Source organism: Sebastes fasciatus, chromosome 9 (assembly GCF_043250625.1).
Source record: "Sebastes fasciatus isolate fSebFas1 chromosome 9, fSebFas1.pri, whole genome shotgun sequence".
Taxonomy (NCBI): Eukaryota; Metazoa; Chordata; class Actinopteri; order Perciformes; family Sebastidae; genus Sebastes; species Sebastes fasciatus.
In genome coordinates, this window is record NC_133803.1 from 6,868,352 (window position 1) to 6,883,497 (window position 15,146).

Sequence of the window (15,146 nt, forward strand, 5' to 3'; positions counted from 1 at the left end):
TTTTAACTTTTGCTTAAAATGAACTGCAGAATTGAAGGTTGTATCCTGAATATAAGATTGTCCCTGAGTGTCCTTGCTGGCTCAAGATAATGTCAGGCACTGTAAATGACTGCACTAGTTTTAAGGTAAAGGTTCAATATGCAGTAAATGGAATCCATAAGCCATGGATGTTTTGTTGCATGTCATCCACTCCTCTGTTTCTCTCCACTCTTCCTGCATGTACTATCCAATTAAGAAAAGATGCCATAAAAATAGCCTTTAAAGTGTTCTGCAAATGAGATCATCTTAACAAAGTTAACATAACCTCTTGGAAATGAATTATCGAGGCAAACAAACTCACCTCTGGTTCCACCTTGGTGGGCTGAAGAACAATGAGCTGCAGAGCTGTGAAGACACAGTGAATCAACTGAATGTAAGCCTTTGATATCTAAAAGAATAGATAGTATTTCAAAAAGCATATGAAATTATAGGTGCTAGAGAGACTATTCTTGGTTTGGATGTAAAAAACAATGTAACTGTACCTCCATCAAACAAAGCCAGGAAAGCCAGAATAAGGAAAGGAGCGGTCTTCCCAACAAACTCGTACATCACACTGCCGAATGGAGGTCCAACTGTGGAGGACACACTGGATGGTCAGTTGTGGAGGGATCAACGTTGTAAATCACTGCAGCTTTCCCCCCCTAAAGAGACAGCTCCTGTTGCTACAACAACTGTATCAGGTTCGTTATGAAAAACTTGATTCAAAATGAGCTATTTGCATGGAATGTATTCTAAAACCATGAAATACATGTGGGGGTAAAATTCATCCAAGTTTCCCGGACGAGCCCTTAAATTATGTTACGACCCCGAGAAAAGCTTGTTGACGAGGAAGTCGAACATAACCACACAAATCAAGAGTTGTCAAACTACATGTTCTTATTTGTGTACAAAAATGTGGGGGTAAAAATCATCCAAGTTTCATGAATTGGTCCTATTAAGCCCCAAACATTTTACTAACTTACACTTACTGGTTTAAGAATGTCAAGTTTGTATGTCTTTGGTCACAGTTTTATGGTTTCTTAAAAGGGGACAGATCATGCTCATCTGCAGGTTCATGCTTGTATTTCGGGTTTCTACTAGAACATGTTTACATGCTTTAATGTTCAAATAACACATTATTTTTCTCATACTGTCTGTCTGAATATACCTGTATTCGCCCTCTATCAGAAACGCTCCGTTTCAGCGCCTTTCAACGGCATGGCAACGGAATTGCGTTGCTAGGAAACAGCTTGGGATCCATGTTTACTTCCTGTCAGCTGATGTCATTCACATACACTGCGACAGGAAATAAACTGGAACACATTTAGAATGTTTACGTTTAAAACTGTGAAACTGTCTAAATATTGTAGATTTGTGACATCACAAATGTACAGAAATCCTGACGGCTTGTTTCAAACGCACAGTTTCTGAATACGGGCTGTGTGTTTTTAACTGTGGATTGAGCGTTTTGATACTTTCACAGTATTTATATATCACTTAAACCTGCTTTGTAATAATAAAAGACATGAAAACCTCCCTTTTTACAATATGGGCCCTTTCAGTTTTGTTTAGGTATATATGCAAATAGCTAGAAGCTACAGCATTTAATCAACCAATCAATTTTTTTCCTGTTCTGAACAGATGTGGACGTGTTTAGCTAAGAATCTTGCCTCGTGCAACTTTAGACAATATGTTATGGCTGTTGTTGCTGTTGTTGTTATTGTTGTTTTCAGATTAAGCACACAAACATTCATCTGTGGTATCATTTACTTGCAAAAATATATTAATACAAAATATAAATAAATATGTAATAGCTCAACAGGGGCAACTGTTGTTTAGTTTATGTGACAGAAGTATATGCATATGTATACATACCTAACACTCCCAAAGCCAGACCTCCCAGGGCGATCCCAATGGCGTGACCTCTCTCCTCATCATCTGTGTACACACTCGCAAGCATTCCCATCCCTGAAAACACAGATGAACAGATCCTGCAATACAGACCACTTGTTCATACGGACAACCGTTACTGATACAGGGTTATACAAGAATTACTATTTGTCATTGATGATGACTTTCTTATTTCTAACGAAGTAGAATCAGTTCATTTTTACAGCAAATGACCCACATACAAGTGGCCTAAGAGGGAGCGTTCCTATTGGCTGTGCTCCGACTGGTGGGCGGTGCTTGGTTGGTGTTCATATGACATGGATGGGAGTTGGGCATATCAGTCACTGCTTCTTTTATTTATGATTACATTTGGGTTCATTTGTATTTCCCTTCTTTTTAAACCCCATCTGAGCAGTGCAGGGAGGATTGCTATAGACCCACATGTTGCCAGTTAAGTTGGCTGAGGATGCATGCTTCTATTATTTGGCATGGTGCAGGAGCAATATAGGGCTTGCATACATGTCATTTCCTTATCTTACCATCGTATTTGTTACCCTTTAGAGCTGGGTGAGACAGGCGGTCAGTGGGTGAATACTGACTGACTGACAACAAACAATAAATAAGCCATTGTTGATTATGGAACTGGCGCATTGTGACGCTAGATTGTAACATCATTGCAGGACCTCAATACACCTATTGGCATTATATAATATCCACTTACTGCTGATTACCCACACCTGCCTCCCATCAAGCTCATCACTCTGCAGTATATCAACCCTGGATCTTAACTCACTCTCCGCCAGCTCGTTGTTGCTTGTTGTTTGTCGTTCTCGGCCGCTCTGTTTCATACAATCAAAATTATTTCGTCGTGCTGTTTGATTTACCTGAACTCACCCTGTTTCCTTTCGTCTCCAGGAGGATCATTACCTTCCGAGACCCCTGCCTGCCTCACCAGCTTGCTACCATAACCCCGGGATATCGCACCAGCCAAGCTCTCACTCTCATCAGCCTGCCCAGCCCAGCCCAGCTCAGCTCAGCTCAGCTCAGCTCAGCTCAGCCCTGCCACCCTCTTCCTCCGCTGCTCCTCCTCAACCTCTCACCATCCTCATCGCCCTTGATCCCTACAATAAATCCTTAATTTACTCTACACTCTGAGTCTGTGCCTGCATTTGGGTCCTGATCGCAACAGCCTTCCTTTTACAACACCTTGCATTTGGGCCTTTTCCAATTCCATAATCAATCCATACAAAGCTTTCAACTGAACACACAACACAGTCTCACGGCAGATCGTGAAATAGTCACAACTTTCAACAACGCGTGATGCACGTGTCAATTTCCGCTCCAGTTTTTTCAAAATAAAACTACTCAGTTAGGCTTAGGAAAAGATCAAGTTGGTTAGGCTTAGGCAACAAAGTATATATACAGTATATATGTATATTGCTGCTAGGCTTAGGAAAAGATTGACTTGGTTAGGCTTAGGCAACAAACCTACTTAGTTAGGTTTAGGAAAAGATGGTGGTTTGGCTTAAAATAACCCTGGAAGTGCCGTAACTTAAGTACGGAAGTTACGTGGCAAATAAATCAACTTGGGTTTTCGCCGCTCTTTATACTTCCCGGTTCACAATTACGTGGATTACATACAAATTGATTTTTTTGCTGTCCATCACAAAAAAAATTTAAATTCCTGTCTACGTACATGAATCAATATATTCAATTTCGTGACTATTTTACAAACTGCTGTGCGACCGGGCTGGAATACTCTCTGTGGTCAGGATTAACTGAGGCTATTATAGCAAGAAGTATGCCGCTTCCTTTGATACCAAAAGTAGGAAAAAAATAGTGTATTGGATAATGGTGGAAGATAGTGTTGAAAGCTGTTGGTGTTGTTCACGCATGAAAAATCAATCAGTGATATTGACAATACAAGGGAGAGGTACAGGATGTCCTCAGTTTAATTCCAGAGGATATGATATGATCGATGGCAAATAGTTTCATGGTCTAGGACAGACGTTAATCCGACCTTAAGAGCCATGATAAGAACATATATATAGATATATACTACTGGAAAAACAAAGTTCGGAAACTTGTGTTTGGTGGATTATTTCTCTGTTGTTACAATGCTAATTGGCATTGTATTTAACATCGTTGGAAAGCCTGTTTATTTACCTTCGCAATGATGTCCAACTTGTAAGGACCATGCATTTGTGGGATGAGCAGCACAGCTGATTATGTGGGGAGTGCCCAAGAAAAATTTGCCAAAATGCTCTGCCAATAGCAAACAGTGTATTCTCCTAAGGCTACTAGGAAGCCTGCAATGACTGCCCTTCACCATCAGACACAGACAATGGAACCTGAACATGTGGGGGAATGTCATGTTCAGTGATGAGTCCAGGTTCTGTCTGCGAAGGTTGGAAGGCAGGGTCAAAGTATGGAGACGACACGGAGAACGCTATGCTGAATGTTGCACCGATCGAGTAACAGCTTTTGGTGGGGGCAGTGTCATGGTGTGGGGGGGGGCATCTCCCTCACTGGCAAAACAAGGCTTGTCATCATTGAAGGCCATCTCAATGCAGTGAGATATCGGGATGAGATTCTGCAGCCAGTGGCGATCCCATATCTCCAGAAATCTGGGACCTAACTTCGTCCTCCAAGATGACAACGCTCGCCCCCACAGAGCCAGGGTTATCACAGACTACCTCCACAATGTGGGAGTAGAGAGAATGGAACGGCCTGCCAAGAGTACAGACCTCAACCCAATTCAACACTTGTAGGATCAGCTTGGGCATGCTGTACGTGTTAGAGTGACCAACACAACCACACTGGCTGACCTGCAACGAATCCTGGTTGAGGAATGGAACGCCGTCCCACAGCAACGTGTGACCAGGTTGGTGACCAGCATGAAGGAGGTGCCAGGCTGTTGTGGCTGCGTATGGATCTTCCACCGCTACTGAGGCTCCTGACGGTGTATTAAATGAATAAAGTGTAAAATTGCCATTATGTCTTGTTTGTTCCTTGTTACTGATAGAGAGTTCAATCATCCAATCCACCAAACAACTCAAAACAAGAGTCACTACCAACAGGAGAATACACTGTTTACCATTGACGGAGCATTTTGGCAAATTTTTCTTGGGCGCTACCCACATAATCAGCTGTGCTGCTCATCCCATAAATGCATGATCCTTACAAGTTGGACATCATTGCGAAGGTAAGTAAACAGGCTTTCCAACGATGTAAAATACAATGCCAATTAGCATTGTAACAACAGAGAAATAATCGACCAAACACAAGTTTCCAAACTTTGTTTTTCCAGTTTATATATATATATAGATAGATAGATATATATATATCTATATATATAGATAGATAGATAGATATACATCTATATATATAGATATATACTATAAAGTATGACTGGTGTTTTCTATCAGTGTGGGGAAGCTGAATAACAGATACTCTGTATAATGCAATACAATCCAACAGGACCTCAAACAACATCTTCCAAAATGATCACTTTACTGAACAAACGTTAGCCTAGTGTATTTGTTTTATTTCATACCTAACATACTAAAGACAAATATTGATATTTCTTTTTTACTATGGAAGGTATCTGACTAATTCAACACTGCCTTAGAATAAAACATTTTTTAAAAACGCAGTACCCGCTCCGCGACAGTAACAATGTCATTCTGTGTTGAACACAAGGGGGGAGGATACAGATGTAAGGTTCACAAGCCTGCCTACGGAAACACACCTCAATATAAAAGGTCACACAATTATGCATGGACAGGGCTTACACACAAGCAGCAGGCAGGTTTGTGCATTTCAGCCTCAGATTCTGAGATCAAACTCACGCTGCCGGTTACCAACACCTCGACTAATGAAGCAACCGTATTTGTTGTGTTCTATGAATGAGCATCGCCGCAGCGACCGTGGTGTTCAACAACAGAGAGACTCCCCCTCTCCCCCTGCAATAATACAGAGTAAGCTAATTTAGTATTTCTTTCAGTCCTACCACACCAACAGTATTTAGGTTTTGGAGTGGTGCTTCACTGTTATCCTACAGACAAAAGTCTGCTAACGTTGAAGTCCTGTGTGACAGAGACAAAAACACCATTAAAGGGACTGTATGTAATTTTTTAAACGTATTTAAGTTTTTTCATTGCCAGTGTGTGAATAGGTTGTAACCTAACCTAAAAAATGAGGTCCGCGACTTTCTGGGTTTCCTCTATCAGCCTGTAGACTGCTTTTAATGTGGCACATTTTTTCCGGAAAAAATCTAGATCTGGATATGACGTCATGCACGTTCGTGAGTGCCTTTATTTTCAGGTCCGCTACAGGGCTAACAGCGTGCAACCATAGCATGTATACAGTTCAGTTACAAATGGAGTCCGCTAACGCCAACAAACGACCAGCCCCCACCACAACTCAGTCTCCAACACAAACTCCACAAATAATAACAAAGTCATATCTAGTGAAGCCCGTCTTGCAAAACAGTTATGTGACCGACGTCGGTGGGGAAACTAGGATCAACATCATCCGGGCCTTCGATTCATGGAAGGACCTTCATTTGGTTTCGGGTATCAAAACGGACCCCAAACTGTCAAAATTCCTATTGGACAGGTAAGCCAACGTTACTGCCAAACGTGAAATATATATGGATATTGTGGTTTTACCCGTCAATCACGTTCAGTCTCCTGTGTCGCCTCACTGTTTTGATCAGTGCGAGCAACAGGACGCTGACTGGTGTCAACTTAATGGCCACAGGTGTCAATGTGGATTCTTACATAGAGCCCCTTTAAAATAGCTGCTTTTGTAGCATCAAAGAAAGCAACTTGCCGTCTCTCCTGGGAACTCAACACTGTTTCCATTGGATGACAGGACTGGGTGTCCACCTCTTGTCTAGCCTGGCAACATTTAGGCTACAAACAACCCATAATGCAGCACTAATACCAGTAACACCAAGAGAGACTGGATCAGGGTCTGAAATTAGCACCCGCCACCCGCCACCCGCCAAATGCGAGTAAATTGTTGGCAGTGGCGGGTGAAATCATCAGGACACCCGCCACTTTGGCAGGCAGTCCCAAACCGCTAGTGATAGGAGTAGAGAACGGGTTCCTAGTTGTCCGCTTTCTTGGTGTCTCATGCCTCCGTGTCTATCGATTCCTCTTATTGATGCTTTCCGACAGTTATGCATGCACAATGATGCATACACACGCTGTTTCATGTTTCAGTTTTTTTGGACCGGAGACACGGCGGAGAGAAAAAAAAGCGCTCAACAGCATGGTGCTACTAAACCCAAGGGGACGCACCCTATTTTTTCCCTGATAAACAACAAATCTGTGTTGAAATCAGCAGGGGTAGAGTTAGTAACTTTAGTTGTTAGCAGCAGGTGGGCAGCACAGTCCTGCTTGGCTAAATAACAGAGCTACGTTAACGGAGGTGCCATTAAGTTATTATTATGAGGTGTTCAAAGTCTGCTCAGGAAAAATGACTATTGGGTGAAGGTAAATTACAACGTTATCATGATGTGTTCAAATGTAATCTCGTAAAATTACTTTTTTGTCAAGAAACTTGAATAAATCCAGTTGTTAGAAGGAGATGTTTTCACAGTAATATAAAATAAATATTAGTGAGAGAATTATGACCTGTTTAACTTCCTAAAACTAGCTCTAAGCAGCTTGCCAAGATTTTTTTAATCGAAGCAAATATTTAAATAATCATAATCATTTTAATTGTGTGTTTTTATGCAAACAACCACTATAGATGACGATAACAAAGTAAAGTACAGAACTGTGTACAGTACCCTCCCTGCCCCGGAAGCTACTGTGTAATTTGAACACTGTAATTTACCATGCATGTCATTTTTGTGTAAAATATATGGAACATTGAATGACATCAGATTTAAAATGGTATTCCTTCATTTAGCGCAGAGATTTCAAAAGTGGCAAATACAATTTCTGAGTGGCAGACAAAAAAAAAATACTTGTCTGCCACAGTGGCAGGAAGTGAAAAAAATGTATTTCAGAACCTGGACTGGATATAAGCATTACACGGGAATAGAGAGAAGGAGATCTTACCAGCCACAGATGAGCAGGAGGAGCCCACACCTTGCATCGATCTGGCCAGAAACAGCAGAGTGTAGCTCGATGAGAAGGCAAACACTTGACAGGAATATAAAGAAAGAAACATCAGGCACGGTGCGAGCATTCAAATGTTCTGATCATGACGAAACTTTGGATGGAACTTACTGATAGTAGAGACGAACATGATACAGAAGCCAGCGAATATGGGAAGTTGGTATCCTATTCTGAAGGGACAAAGAGAAAAAAGACAGACCGCATTTGTACAGTAAGCATATAATTAGTTTGAGATGCTACACAGATACAGATGAAATAAATGTTTCAAAGTTGACATTCATTCTTTTCAGCATATTATTATTAAGCAGTGATACCTAAAAAAAATCAATGTGAGAAGTTGTGGAGGACTGCTGGTTAGGGTGATAATGCTGTACATATGCATAAGAATAATGAGTGAAATCCGTTGTCAGTTTGAAGACACTGTTGCTATGGTCAACCAGGACAGGTATGAAGGATGTAGATTGTCTCCAACTGTGTATGAAGTGTCAAAACGTATCACAAGCATGTAGTAATACCAAATCATTACCTGAAAGCCCAAATGATAAAAAATAAAAATAAACTGCATAGCAAATACGTGTCTCATTGTAGAAATTCTGTATTTGCATGACACGTTCTTGCCAGTTACAACTGTTAGCCTGACATTTTAACCAGAGGAGGATGACAACATGTTCTTTCATTAAAATGGTAAAAGCTGCCACGCACGTCAGAGCTGTTGTATTCCCCCGTAGATACCTGACATGCTTGACTTGCCTTGCATTGTCCTCTGTCAGGAAGGGAAGGTGACTAACAACCGGTAATGTTCCTTGCCTCAATTACAGCATATCTGAGTGCTCATCTGAGACACTAAATATTGCTTTTGAGGTGAGTGCCTGTAATGTTGGAAGCATCCACGCTTCTCCCCTCTCCCCTATAAACATTTAGCTCACGTTCTGCTCAAATCTTCCAACTGGTGGCTTTTAATCTTCAGAATTCTTTTGGGCCCCACGTTATAACGTTAAGTTTTCCTCCAAGAAATTAATCAACTAAACTAAATCAAGCCCATTTAAAAAAAAAAAGAGAGAGACAACTAAGAGAACATGTTAGGCAGCCAGTGAGCTCCTTCATACACAATAAAGGTTTTTATTACAGCGATATAACAAAATAAATCATCACAGTGTCTCTAAATATTTCATAAAACCTGCCTTAATGTGCCGTGTGCTGCCGACCCAACCCAGCAGAATCGCAATAGACCCGTATCAAGTGGAAACGTTCAGTGTCTCATGGCGTCCAAATGCTGTTTCTTTAATGTCAGCCAAAAGAATCAGCTTTATAATGTACTGTTGAACCTACAGTGCCCTTCGATGATGGCAGCAAGTCAAGTCAATTTTATTTATATAGCACCAAAATCACAACAGAAGTTATGTCATGACACTTCTAATATAGAGCTCGCTGCAACACCGGTCATTCATTAAAGCAGCATTATTATTTATAATTTTTTTGGAGGCAACAAATTAAGCCTTAAATGTAACATCTGACATATTAATATAAAGTTATTATGACTAATGTGTTAGCAAACAATAACCAATTTACACATCCTGCAGCCACATTCATTTGAAGTCGTGTTTCTGGTCACTTAACAAAAGAAAGTCATTTTAGCTCTGTTTTGGTCTCAATAACAAATTGTATTTATTAGGGCCTGTCTTGGTGTGATCATGAGAATAGATTTTTTTCCTTAATGGCGTTCGAGGCTCTAAGACAAGTATATTTTGGAAGGTGTTTCGCTGATTGGCATGTGTCACAGCCTATCACGCTCAGTAACTCATCCAGCTATCCATGCATGAAAACAGACAAATGCACATGCACACACATGCAAGGACACGTAATCAGGAATTGCGCTGTATTTGGTTCAGTTGGATGTGATCTGTTGAAGCTGACATGACATGAAACCGACATGTTTACCACATGTAGCGTTTGGTGTTCCTATACAGCTCGAGAAGGGAGTCTTTTGTGCTGGGTGTTGAATTAGATAAGACCATAGATGTTGTCCTGTGTTGATCTCTGGCTTGCTTTCAAAAACATTAGGACAAATCTGAACCACAATTTTGGCCTGGGGCTAGCTGAAAGGAAGCCTGTTTGTACCCTTTTATCTGTCTTTTGTCATTCTGCTTTAAATGGAATCATTTCCTCTCTCCCAAGTCAGAATTCTACGCAGGAAACTCTGGCAAGATATTTTATCCCTGACATTTGCAGACCAGTTAATCAAGTAATGAAGAAAATAATCAGTGGATTCATAGATGATAACAAAATAATTGTCCATTGCAGCTGTAGTGGTATGTCTGAGGGGAAATCTGCTGGGCATTTACATCACAATTCATGAAAGTCGGACGCTGCACACAACAGTTAGAGGGTATTTTCTGCGTTTGGCACGTGGCACTAAAGACTCTTATAAAACATGTCAAGTTTGGTGCAGATTGGACAATGTACAGTCAATTTACAACAACTTCCTGTTTCCTGTAGGTGGCGCTATGGCTATCACTCATAATGGCACGTATATGTCTTCAGGCCTGGACTCTTATCCAGCTTGTGAAATTTGGGGCAGATCGGAATACGTAAAGTCAAGTTACAAGAGCCTCCTTTGTCATGTCGAAACATCGAAATTTGCCGCGCTGCCACAACAACGCCGTTTCGCGAAAAAACACAAAAGCTTTGCAGTTTTGCATCGTGAAGGTGTTGAGATTCTGCTGCCCGACTTTGAGATGGATCTCTTGTATCCTCTAGGAGGAGTATCGTAAAGTTCCATACCTGTAAAGTGATAAAATGAGGCGTCTTCTCACATGACCTGTGACATCACCGTTCAAGCGATCAAAAATTCCTTCGCGATTTAACGTCACATTAGTTTGAGGGTTATACCACCCGAATTTGACACGAATCTGATAAATTCTCTAGGAGGAGTATGTAAAAGTATGCATAAAATACATGAAAAACACACAAGATGGCCGACTTCCGGGTGGGCGGAGCTAATGAAACCCAATGAGAAATATGTCTGAAATAATGATGATAATGATGTGCCTACCAAATTTCATGAATATAGGATCAACTTTGTCCAAACTATGGAGCGCGCTGGCGCCCGAGCCCAATCACTACAGAACTTTTCAATTTTTGCCAGTTCTGATGCCTATTCTAATTTTTGGTGAGTTTTTGTGCATCCTAAGCGCCTCAAAATTACGATCTCGCAGCGGAAAGAATTATCTTTAGAAAAACAATAGGTTTCCTCGCACTTTTGTGCTCGAGCCCTATTTATAAACTAGATTAAGTGGCATCTTGTGGTTTAAGATAAGAATCACAAAGATTTCTGTACGTTATGTGACGATTGCTTCTACTCATCATTCTCTGACACAAATTTCCCAGCTGCTGTTGCAAAGGTTACAATAATGTTCCAGGTTGCCTGCAAAAACCCCAGCTAAACCCCCCCCCCCGCCCCATGGGTAAATAATGGATCCACAGAGAGACAAAAAGCTACCTGTTTGTAAGCGGCCCTATGAAGGGGTTGGTAATCAGCTGTACGGTGGCCTTGGAGGCGAACAGCAGTCCCACTTTGACATTCTCATTGAGCAGCTTGCTGGTCGACCCGGGACATTCGGAGGAGTTTGCCGGCAGCTCTGCAGCGGGGGGCGTAGGGACCAGCTCAGTAGACCTGGCTGTGGCGGTGGTGGTGGTGGTGGCGTTGGAGCCCGAAGACCTCACGGTGTTGTCGTATAAGGACACAATGCTGTGGAAGGCTGCCGGAGGACTCTGCTGCGACAGGGTGTTGTTCTGCAGCACCGCGTCTGTTGGCTCATCCAGGTTGTACAGGTAGCTGGGGATGATGGGAACTAGCGGGGAAGAAAGAGGCGAGGGGGAGACGGATGCAATGAAATACGACAAAACTGCTGCCACAAAAAAAGATTACATCTAGATTATTTCCTTTTGATGGAATGGTGTAGCCAGTGGCGTCATTAGGGCTGATCATTCAGTGCTTCAGCCCAGAATATATCTATGTAAGGCCATCACGGGGCGCCCCCCCAAAACCCCCGGCATTCATTTATGTAGGAGGAACTAATATAGCAGCGCACATGACGAGATGCAGACAGGCAGTAATACGCTCATGAGCTGGAAGCAGCAGTGATCTGGTGAGACACAACAGGTCAAAAAAGAGCAGCTGCTGCTGAAAAACAATCTAACTTTTTGGGATTATTCACTAAATGTGAACAAAAAATTGTGTGTATTAAACAATTTATGAAACTACCGTATATCCATGTCCAAAAAAATTATTAGACCGTGTTCCAGAAACTGGTTCTGTTTCCTCCCATGACAGACGGTGAATAACAAACACATCCATTTAATCAGTGGAAAGCTGACTTTTTGACAAAGGCACATTGTGTTCACATTCTTTCTTCTTCCTCCTCAAGACAGTATGGGAGCATGGGAGCATGGGAGCATGGGAGCATGGGAGCATGGTACACTTAAGTGATGCCACACCCTTTAAATAAATGTTTGATGTGCTGTAGTTTTCTCATTGACTGACAAAGCTATCAATCAACACCTCTTTAAAATAGGAGTTTATTGGTTATTAATACAACACGTAAAGCCTTAAGAGATTATAAAGTAATAGCCAGAATGTCGGCATTGACAGTAAAAATAAAAATTGACATAGCAAAAAAAAAATATATATATATATATATATATATATATATATATACATGGGAAACCTATAACTATACATTCTTTTTTACATTTTGTGTGTGAGAGAAAGACCGAAAGAATAAAAATCCTGAAATCATTATGTTGAATTTGTCACTGTCATCCATATATCCAAATAATATGAACGATTGTGACACTGGACATGATATACGATCTACAATATTGATTGTAAAGTAACAAGGGTTAGAGGCTGCAAGTAATTTTCAAAGATTAAATGCAACCAATAATTGTGCATCAAGTGCCTCCAGTTCAGCTTCATACTAGTGATCGACTTTATTTGGTCTAAATTCAGGATCTATAAGCAACAGCTGGAGGGACGTGTATAACAGAGATGTTGTTAGTGGTGAATGGGTGAATGTCTTGTCTGGACTATGTGATCCAGCAAAGACTTACTGTATGTGATTGCCTTTAGCAGATGTTAACACAACATGACGACATTTTGTGAGAGACTGTGAGAAAACAACGGTGACCTGTTGATGCTGGTCTCAGTCATCAAGTCTTCTTACCCTATAAAACTGAGCCCATCCATTTCTACCTTTAAATGATTATAGTTCTTCGTTAATAATGATATGTCTTAAAGGAATAATCAATGCAAATGATGCTGTGTTTTCAGGGGTAAATTAGGAACTCATTAAAGGTATTGAAAGGATTGTGTGTGTGGAAATGATGATTGAAAAATAACAGAATGACTATCAATAGGCACTTACTGTAATAGCCTCAGGTCTATTGTTACTCTATCATTCTGCTCAGGTGGACATACACAGTTGACTTAAGAGAGAGTACATTCGCACCTTATCTTCAGATACATTATTTCTTGTAATTTATCAACTACACCACTGACACATGTGCAATATGTGCTCTTATTAATGTGCAATAACTTTGACCGTATTGTAATTGTATTGTCTATATTGTATCAATGGGTCAACAATTCTAGTTATATATATATATATTTACTTATTTTTATTAAGTATTTTAGGTTAAGCTTGTATTGAACAAAGTTTTTTTTTATCTTATCTTTTATACTGTCTGTTATGTGTGATTGCATCCATCAGGACTGCTTCAAATGTCGCTGTACTCTGTGTAGTGACAATAAAGGAATCTTGAATATGTGTGAGCGTCAGATGAGAGGTTAACATGTGAACTGAGCTCATTCTAATAGAGAACAACGTCCAGCGGATATTATTAGAATATTAGAAAGCTAAATCTAATAAAAAATAAATAAATAAAAAAAACATATTCCAGTTTAGTGACCTGTCACTTGTAAGTTACTATATTTTAGACATATCATTTTTATATGTGAACAGTTTTACTCAATGTGGCATTTAGTCACATCAGAGAGCTTTGATCTCTGAGGATAGAATCGAAAGACAACTGATGGGCATATTTGGACAGAACTGGACACAGAACTGGACTACCTGTTGTGCTATAGATAAATAAATAAATAAATAAATAAGACAACTTTGCAGAGGTGTGAGAGGTGAGAAAGGCAACCTACCAACTACAGTCAGCAGCATGTTATCCAGCAGCAGAGCGACGAACACAATGACCAGACTCAGTTTCCTGGACTGTCTCTCTTCTCGGAGCCATTTGATGACATTTAACTGCCGGAGCGCATCTAATGTCCCCATGGTGTTAGTCCCCGAACCGGAGCCGCAGCAGCAGCAGCAGCAGGACGGATCACAGGTCCTGGAGAGACACACAAGTGGCAGTGATGGATGGGTTCAGTAACTTTAAAAACACCTTCCCCAGCAGTCAGTCAGTCTGTCTGTATGGAGCAGGATGAACCAGAGCGCTCAGAGCTCAGCATGTGTTCTCCAGAGCGCTGCGGCGGAGGAGTCTTACCGGAGGATGCTCAGGGGCCAACAGCAGCGGGAGGAAGGAGGAGGAGGAGGAGAGGAGGAGAGGCGGGCTTTCTACTGACTGACTGGACCCGCTGCTGACGTCATCCAACCTTTATGTAGGTTCCCTGTAGACCTGCCTTCAAACACGGGGGCCTGTCCTACTAACAGAGGTCAACAGCTATCCTCTCTTTATCTGGCTTCACTAATACTAACAACAACCGCGCTGCTTATGAGCGCTCACATGGCCTACAGGGGGCGCTGTTTGCAGCAGGTGACCAATCACAGACATGGACAAGTCTGCTGTCAGCAAAGAGGCACATTTTACAAACTATAATATTAGACACATTAAGTGTCTATACACCGTATATATAGAAGGTGGCTCCCTAGGTGACCGCCTATATCGCCGCCTTAAGCCGGCCCTGATATATTGTATATTTAAAGGGACTGTTTGTAACTTTTTAAGTGTATAAATGTACCGGGTCGGGATCCCATGCGCGCTCGCATATGCGTGCTCGAGTGTTGCCGGAGTCACTGCTCCTCT

The 15,146-nt window shown here is 41.3% G+C and overlaps 1 protein-coding gene across 1 annotated transcript in view; it reads right to left on the minus strand.

The window, feature by feature from the left end:
- slc18a2 (solute carrier family 18 member 2) overlaps positions 1-14,770 on the minus strand; it is a 34,384-nt gene extending 19,614 nt beyond the window's left edge. The window contains exons 1-8 of the mRNA XM_074645699.1: positions 14,607-14,770; positions 14,260-14,450; positions 11,545-11,896; positions 8,157-8,215; positions 7,986-8,069; positions 1,894-1,986; positions 522-611; positions 341-384 (exon numbers count right to left, since the gene is read on the minus strand). Of these exons, the coding sequence (XP_074501800.1) occupies positions 341-384; positions 522-611; positions 1,894-1,986; positions 7,986-8,069; positions 8,157-8,215; positions 11,545-11,896; positions 14,260-14,392 (855 nt within the window). The 5' untranslated portion in view covers positions 14,393-14,450; positions 14,607-14,770. The remainder of the gene's footprint in view (positions 1-340; positions 385-521; positions 612-1,893; positions 1,987-7,985; positions 8,070-8,156; positions 8,216-11,544; positions 11,897-14,259; positions 14,451-14,606) is intronic.
- Positions 14,771-15,146: the final 376 nt, after the last annotated feature.